An 8,882-nucleotide genomic window follows, 5' to 3' on the forward strand; every position below is an offset into this window, starting at 1 on the left:
TCATGCTGTGACAGCAAGCGTCGAGCCTTTCTTCCCCTGGAACCCGTCCAGTCCAGAGGCGCCCTTCCCAATGCTACGAGTCTCTGTGCATTCGTCCCTTCTTCTTTACCCTCGGTCTACCTCAACCTTCAACAGACTCCAACACGCCAATGGAAACCCGCCGAACTCACGCACGCATGGGACCCCTCGTCCGGCCTTCGGGCGTGACACATGGGGATCTGTCGACCGGGATGTGCCACTTTCCCTTTCAGATGCTCTCAGGCTCTCTCTCTCGCGTCCCTTGGATCCCGCGGCCCTCTCTCGCTCTCTTTCTTTTGCACTGGGTCTTCACTCTGCAGCCTGCAGAAGGGTGCCTGACCTCCTCCCCCCAATCCCCACCCGCCGTACATGGTGCAGTCCGTCGTGCAGCCCCCGTACCCCAACTGGTGGATAGCCGACTCGTCCATCCATCCAGGGGACCTCACCAACCATCCTTGGTGACACGGCGAGCCAAGGCACACAGCTAAAAGCGTGCCCTCTGGGTTTGGGACAATGTGGTAGTAGTGCCAGGCAAGGCCCAGCTCACCCCGCGCCCACCAACCCATCGCCGCCAACCTCTCTCTCCCCGTCGTCTCGTTCGATCCTAAATCGGGACACACGAAGACTTTTTGGAAACATGTCGCGGGAGACGGGGGGACGGGGGCCCCCAAGGGATCTTCGTCGCCTTTTAAACATGGGTGCCGAGAAAACCGATCCCCCGAAGAGAAGACCGCCAACAGAATCATATCTGTGAAGCTTGTACAACAGTACACTGCGCTCCGGCATAACACACAAACGCCAGGGATCGCCCGAGCCTGACTGAACAGAGATCGGCTACACGGCAGGCTATTCTCTCTACTCTCGTTCTCGTTAGCACTCTGCCAGAGTCAGCTCAATCAATTGGCCGCTGCGCAGTGGCCCTTCGTTGGCTTCCTCCCCCTGCCATGTCGGAATGCTGCTGTGTCCCAGCCAGGGCGCTAGCTGTGTTGGATTCGCTGCTGGGCTTGGCTGCCTCGAAAGTTTAAAGGCAAGCGATCCAGGTGCAGCTTGCAGCATGTCGTGACATGAACAGGACAGCCAGAAAGAAACAGGGCCGCACAGGGTCGGAAGGAGGCCAAGCAGAAACAGCATGTCGGAGACCATGTTCGAATCGCGCGCCGCCGTCGACCAGGGCGCAACCGCAGTCGTCCACAACACAGGGTCCAGAGCATCCCTGCATCCCTGGCCGAGCCTAGATCCCTGGGCCCTGACCCTGCCGCCGTCCCTCCTCCTCCTCCGTCCCTCTCTCCCAAGGGCCCCTGGACGCCCGCTTTTGGGGGGAGGAGAGGAGAGAGAGAGGAAGGACCTGGGCTGGACTTGTCTGTGAGAGCAGCATCCAAGACGGAGTCGAGCAGAGAAAAGTGAACGGAGAATACCTCGAGCTAGGTAGCAGCAGACCGACCGTCTTCGGGCAAGCCAGGCCATGTCAAATCAATCCCAATGCGTAAAAAAGGTACCTTTACGTTATTACATAGTTTCCCAGTGCCGCCCTCTCTTTCACCAAGTCTCTCGCTCTCTCTCTCGATCTGAGTCTTGACATAATAAACACCCACGCCGCCCCCAGTGCCCATCGTTCCTACAGCTGATTACGGATAGATCCCATTCCAGACTAATCTGTTCTCGCACTTCCTTCCCTCTCGGCCGGTTCTCTTTTGTCTATATTACCACCAAGCCTCCGCCTCTCGCCTTGGCACGTCAAAAAAGAACTCCACGAACACCCTTCCTCTCACTCACACACTCACACATCTTTGCCCACCACCACCCTCCCGCATCCGGCCGTCCTTACTAGTCGCCCCGTCCCATCTTCTTCATTCCTCGCGCATCTTGCATCGGCGAGCCACACCTCAGAGCCGTTACTTGTTTTGTTTCACTCGCCTTCGAGGTTTCCCGCCCTCCATCACGGACCCTCTCTGTCTTTCTGCTCTGCTTTGAGCCGGAACCTCTTTTTTGGCTCTACGCTGCGCTCGGGTTCGCCCTTGTGCCTGGAACCTGACTCTCGGCCGCTACGACCCCGGTCCTCTCTTTTTTTTCCTCTAATAAATCGGGTGCCCAGACCTGACATCCCACCCACGGCTGTTCATCCCCCGCATCAACACCCACCACCACCACTTTTACTCTTCGACTACATACAACAACAACCTTGAGAGAGGTGCTGCTTGCCACCCGCATATTCTTCAATATAAACTTGCCGTCTATGCGCCTTGGCGTCGGAGTATTGGTGGATTAAGAGTTATTACAGAGGCTGAAGACAACTTACACAACGGTCACACGATCAACCCACGACATCTTCACGACACATACACCGACATACATTAGCTTACACAGCAACTCTCAGCTTCAGTCAGACCCTCGAAGCACATCTGTAGAGAACACCAACGACACCGTCTACTACGAATCATTCACCACCTCACCAACACACACAACCACCATGAAGCCCTCAACACTCCTCTACGCCCTGGGCCTCGCCGAGATGGCCACAGCAATGCCCGTCCCCATGACCATCTCCGACATGGTCTCTCAGATCAAGGGTGAGGCTCGCCGCTGGACACACATCACCCGCGTCTCCATGCACCGCATGCGCCCCGTCGCCATCATTCAGGAGCAGGAGCAGTCCGACGACAGCAAGGTCGAGGTCATCTTCGACAACCGCCCCGTCTCCCCCTCAAGAGTCATCCCGCCATCACTCGTCCTCGCGGCGCCAAGGCCGCTCAAGACCGACTACCTCCAGGCCCTGTCGAAGCACCCCCAAGCAGCAAAGGACAGGGTCGTCGACGTGGACGGCACGGGGTCCCCCGAGACCATCAAGCCGATGACGCTCAAGGACGGCCTTGCGGAGCTGATGCCCTCGAGGGTGCCCTGCTGGAAGCACGTGCAGGTGCCGAAGCCGACGATCGCCATCTTTGAGCAGCACCCCGACCTGATCGTTTTGGGCGCCGTCATCGCTCTGGTGTTGGTTCTTTTGGTGCTGGAGACGGTCGGCACGACGTTCCAAGGGTGAGTTCTCTTCTATAAAGCACATTCAAAAACATGAGACTAATGATGAACAGGGTCCGCAGCCACTACACTCTCCCCCAAGGAGAAATCCGCCTGGAAGGCGACGAGAAGCCCTGCAAGGCCCCGTCATTCCGCTCAGACGTGCCCCCGTACCGCGACGAGGAGGACCTCGAGAGGCATTCATGATTGTAACCACCAAGGGAAAAAAGAAAGGAACAGGAAAAAGGGGGGCGGTTTCAGGCTACCACGACCTATTAATGTGATTCTAGACATTTGCGATACCATTTTATTTTACTACTGAGCGCGGCGCTGGTTTTTTGGAATACAACCGAATTTTATCATCGTTAGCCTTGGGGTTTTCTTGGCGTGCTGTGAAGTGATGAGCTGGGTGCGAGGTGGGAAGAACGAGGACCGGATCTTGACACGACGATGGCAATGGTTTAAAGATGGGCTGTGATGGAGATTTGGAGAACACTGATGCCATCGCCGCAGGACGCCAGCACATCGACGACTCTGTCGACGTACTCGACACACCTTCGCAACGCGAGATGGTATCGACCAAGCCATCGATCTGGACACATTGCATTTGACAACATTCGGGAAAGCAACAGTGGTAGGCAAGTGTGGGTTGCGGACTATGGTGGAGTGTTTTCATCATGGCTTCGATGTGACCGACCGTCCTGATGCATGGGTCTGGATTCCTCACAGTCACTCGCGCTTTGTCCAGGAGAAAACAGCTGTAGACGGAGTTCTCAGTTGGTAGCATCAGTAGGAGACGGACACAAATTGCCACAGGACGGACAAAGGTTTCTCTACTCTGATGCCGACGAGACCGAAACCCCATCTGGCGGTAAAACCTCTGGCCTGCCGCCAACCTATCAGAAAATCAGCTATGAGCCGGACCGCAAAAGCACTCGACGACGATGCCGACTCTCACTATTGCAGTTCTGCACATCCGCTTTTCCCGCGGACGTCCCCATACACGCAGTTCTCGGGCCCTGCCGGATGATGTGGGTGGGTGGGCATGTGTGCCGAACGTCCCTAACCCCCGGGTGATCGGCAACTTTGGAGTCGCAGATCATGGATCACGCCAAACGTGCCGTGAAGCTTATGTTCTTTTTGTCATCCCAAATGTCGAAATGTGTTTCTGGAGAGTTTGTATTTATGCGTAATTCTTGACGCATTTCGGTCTGTCAACCGCAGCAATCACAACCACCTCCTTGAGCTTGACACCTGCAATACTTTTGGAACATTGGTGATTGCATCAGCTTTCTGTCACTCTCCAGACCAGGCATTCTTCTAATAAGAATATAATAAGAATAGCATACATATAAGAATATACAGAATGCATATAAGATACTCAAAAGACAGAGATGAGGACGAGGGCAGTGACGGCGGCGACAGCAGCAATAGCAGTTGGGATGCCTTCGCTATTGAGCCTAGCCCTCGCAGTTAGATACTAGAAGTGAATCTGCGCAGACTCGGTCAGACGTCTCGATTCATTGGAAGGACTTCGCGTAAGAAGTCATTGTGGTTTGCAGATAACTTCCGGTCCTGTTTGTGTTGTTTTATACATACTTGCGTCACAGACAGGGGTGTTCTGAGCACTTAGCCGCAGCTGACTTGTGAACGCGTGACGACATAGCAAAGGAAATCCGGTCTTCCACAGTCTCAACACTGCAGATATATAAGACGCAGGCCTACGGTTGCGCCGTTCACAACACAATGCGAGCGACCAAGTCTCCTTGGCTGCTGATTTGAGGCGAAAGATAGGTTGGATCAGTTCAGCTCGTCAACAACCGTGGACAGGGCGCTGTTCTGGAATACTCTCTGATAACTTTCTTGTTCTTATTGATCTTCAGCCTTGGTTTGGACTGATGCAGGATTGAATAACACGGAGACATCACCGCGGGCGGCAGTGATAAGTCAAAGGCTGTTACGGGAAATTATGAACACCAATGTATACGCACGATGCTTTGTTCGAGATGAGCAAACAGGCTCGAACGGCGCATATTCTTGTTGAAGAGATTTGGATATCTTTTCTTTGTGATTTTAAAGCAGATATCATTCAATGGCCATCACAGGCTCCATAAAAGACGCATTGCGTCCTGTCTTGTCTAAGGTAGCCAGCCAATCCATTGAGGGTTATCTACCTGGCCCTCTCATGATCAGCATAACCCCATCCCAGTCGAGGTCTGAATACTCCGAGAAACAAGGCAAGCCTACATGATATCAGTAATTCATAGAATTTTCCTCGCCTCTAACATCTCATTCATTGCGGAAAGTCTGCACGAAACGGACAGGCGAAAACGGGTAGATTTACAAGTCTCCTGCCACTGCTGCCACTAACATCAAACATAGGTAGGATTTAGACAAATTCCGGCAGTTGAACATAGAAACACTCCGTCCACCTTGGCGGATTTCGCCAAGGGGTCTCGAGTTCACAACTGTGACTTCCCTTGAATGCCAAGTAGCGAGATCGACGATAGCGAGACTGAGAGTACCTTTGAAGCAGGTTCAGCCACATTGCCTCGTCTCAATCATATTGCGCAGCAGGCTCATCGGTGTATGAAGCCCACTTCTTGTCTCCAAATATCCGCCTCCGGATTGAAGATCGATTCCAGCAAGAATGGACTCGAAATGCCATGTTAGTAGGGGTTCCCATCAGGGCCTTCTCAATTCCATGAGTTAGCTTGCCTCTTGATAGATACCTTTAGCAGGTCGGTCATCTCCCACGCCGTTTTTAGAGGCTGGTACTGATGTCCATGTATTCAGGTGCAAGATCATTGTGTTCATCGTTGCTCAAACATTGTGGACACCAATAATCACCAACGATGCCGTAAGGGTCCACGGAATCGGGCACATGCTCTACATGCCAATCAAGCAGAAACGCAGATCGTGCTTGGATGATTGAATTCACACAAGTATAGACACCCGCTCTTATATTGTTTGCGTTACAGCACGAAATCGATCATCTACGCATCTATCGCAAGCCAGCCAAGACGTCTCGTCGTCTCACAGGGCATGGATTGAAGGCTTTGGTAACTCACAGCAAGAGAATTGTTTACTTATGGCCATACATCAAAATGCCAAGCATATGGGTGTGCGCTTGCTGAATCCTATTAAGTTGTATCAACGCCACGTGCATGTCCAACAGCCGACCCAGGCTGACTGTACCCTATTTGCACCTCAATGTCTGCAACAACACTCTGAATCTTCGCATAACAGATACGGGAAAGAGGGAAGCCGTCAATTCAATGTGTATCGTGGATCGAAACGTGAATAATTCGGCGAGAGTGCAAACACGCCGCCCTGACCCGAGCGGCGTGCGGCCTCCCCGTAGATACCAAGCCGACAGCCGTGATAGCCTCATTTCTGACCACCTCCTATTTAAGAGGCAATCCAGCTTCTTATGCGATGGAACCCTTCCCCCGGTCTTGGCACTTCAGCTACGGAACCACCAGCTCAATCCACGGAGATTTTCTGCACATCGTCATCGCACTTCGACATGGAGCGTTGCCGCTTTGCCGATTTGCGACTCCGATCTAGCCGCTGAGGGGCAAGGGATCCTATATATAGTCCTATTTAGTCTAAACCTTCTAGAAGGATTGACCGCAAGGATTCTCCATCGGGGAAGCCAATCCCATCACTCCTATTTGAATTGATGTCATCTTTTTTTTGGTCTCCCCCCGTCCCCGTACCCTTCCCCCTTCCGTTGTGGTTCGGCGACCGAGGGGGTGCGGGTGCGACGGCCTCGGTTCCGACGTTGAAAATGACTCGTTCCACTTTATGTTTGTGTCGTCGATGGTGCCGTCTACCGGAAGAACGGTTGACGGCAAGAAGGTTGGAATTCTCACAGGGCGGGTGTTCGGATGAAGCGGGTTGCTCTATTGGAAGTTCTTAAATGGGGTAGATGGGATCTAGAGTGGCGTTTCTAGCTTCAAACCAGATCCACTCTTGGCTGTTGAAGAAGATATGGGTATTTCAATCCGAGGGAGGATTCAAAATAACGTTGTCAGAGGCCGAGTGTGACAAAAGAATGCGAAGTTGTCTCCCTGGTATGCCTGCCTAGAGCCCCATACCAATCCTCTCTTCGTCTGTTGATGCCCAGCTCAAGAATGATTCCAGAATCCAAGGAGATATTCGCTCTAGTGCAACTTTCAGTCGATTAAAAACACCACCTCGCTCGCATTTGGCGCGTCCTCTGGTGTTTCAGGCCAATGTCAGCTCTTCATCTTGCACCTGGTTATCAGAGGCAACTCGTCGCGGGTTACTGCTGGCCACCTTAAAGCCAAATGAGGCGTGGATGATGCTCCGTTGACTTCAAGTCCACCCAACACAACCCCTTCTTGTCTGTCAAAGCCTCCAAAGTATTCATCATGAATGCGTCCATGACGGTAAAGACGAAGAAGATTGATCACTCCTTGGACCGCTTTCCCTTGCGCTCGGAAAGTGTCGGAACAAGGTCGAAAGAAGGTCGCTGGAACTCGGTCGGCCGCGGAAAGCTCAAAGTGGGCTTGTTGTTCATATCAGAACTCTACGAGCCTCAACAAGAGTGCCGCGAGGTTGCGGTGTCGGAACGGTCGCGTCACTTGCGAGGGGAGAGAGAGCGATGAACTGCTCGACCAACCGACTTGATCCAGTCCCGGCCCCGATGATGGGTCTCCTTATCCTGAAAGCCCTGGTTCTGCAGTTTCTTCTTCTCGGTAATAATGTACTGGGCAAGTTTGTCGACGAGAGCCTCAGTAGCGTGCACTCCCAGGTCTGCCTCCACAACTGCCGCAGTCATGTACTGCAGAAAGCGATAAAAACGAGGTCCCTGGCCCTTGGTAGGCCGCAGCTCACAAGAGCTGCGCAGAAACCGACCCCATACTGCGCCATAACGCTCGCCAAAGGGTTGGAACACCGCGCTGGCGCTGAATTTCCAGTCGTGGTATCTCCACATCAGACAGGTTTCGCCGTTGGGCTTGGGGAGGCTAAACAAATGAACCAAGTCATCTGCTAGACGGGCAAGTTGCCATTGAAAGCAGATGACTGCGATGGTATCAAAGTGCGAGTCGAACTTCTTCCCGTCGACCACTGAATGGAGGTGTCCAAACAATCCAACATCGGTGCCGTTACTCCAATCCCCAGGGCACGTCTGGAGAAACAAGCTGGCCAAGATCTTCAGCCGCTGTTGTCTGTCACTACGACGAAGCTCGCCTTCGATCTTATCCTCGATGGGCAAGCCACCTGTCAATGTCGTGAGCTGTTGTTCAGTGTTGTAGGGGTTGCTATGGTTTGGTTCCGTATGGGCGTTTGAGTCTGGGCTGCCGGCATTGGGAGACGTCTCGAGAGAGTTCTTAAAAGGGGCGGTGGCAGTCATCATGTCCTTGTCGCCGTCTGGAATGGTTCTAGGGTTAGACATGGTTAGAATCTGGTAGTGAATATGTACAACGAGAAAGGAAGAAGACAAACGGACGAGAATAAATGAATGAAGAGAAAGATAAGAGTGATTTGCACCCTTTCTCCGATGGAAACAAGGTTGCCACCAAGCTCTCTAAGTATCAAGGTGTCTATGCACCATGATGCGCAACACACCAAAAGGATTATCGGCTCAATGCCTAAGCCTGCTTGAGAGCACCATCCTATTACACAACAAGTTTTGCTCCATTTACCAGCGGACTTGATGGTCTCTGCTGAAACTTTTAGTTATTCGTAGTAGGTAAAGACCATACTAGGGACGACAACGATAACGAGTACAACGACGACGATAAGAGGGATAGGAACGATGGGGAATATGAAATAGTTGAGATAAAATGAACTGTTAGAGCTGATAAAGATAGTTCTCC

General features: G+C 52.6%; 2 protein-coding genes across 2 annotated transcripts; one reads left to right on the top strand and one right to left on the bottom strand.

Moving 5' to 3' along the window:
• Positions 1 to 2,485: 2,485 nt before the first annotated feature.
• CGCS363_v012263 (uncharacterized protein) lies at positions 2,486 to 3,237 on the top strand (the record flags this gene model as incomplete). The annotated part of the gene is made up of 2 exons (XM_036644112.1): positions 2,486 to 3,051; positions 3,105 to 3,237. 2 exons carry the CDS (start codon positions 2,486 to 2,488, stop codon positions 3,235 to 3,237), a joined length of 699 nt encoding a protein of 232 aa, XP_036490666.1.
• A 4,402-nt stretch (positions 3,238 to 7,639) lies between these two features.
• On the bottom strand, positions 7,640 to 8,458 carry CGCS363_v012264 (uncharacterized protein; the record flags this gene model as incomplete). Its single annotated transcript, XM_036644113.1, has 1 exon — positions 7,640 to 8,458. The coding sequence occupies one exon, from the start codon at positions 8,456 to 8,458 to the stop codon at positions 7,640 to 7,642; it is 819 nt and encodes a 272-aa protein (XP_036490669.1).
• Between the last annotated feature and the right edge of the window lie 424 nt (positions 8,459 to 8,882).

Source organism: Colletotrichum siamense, assembly GCF_013390195.1.
Source record: "Colletotrichum siamense strain Cg363 chromosome Unknown KSG_Cg363_contig08, whole genome shotgun sequence".
NCBI lineage: Eukaryota > Fungi > Ascomycota > Sordariomycetes > Glomerellales > Glomerellaceae > Colletotrichum > Colletotrichum siamense.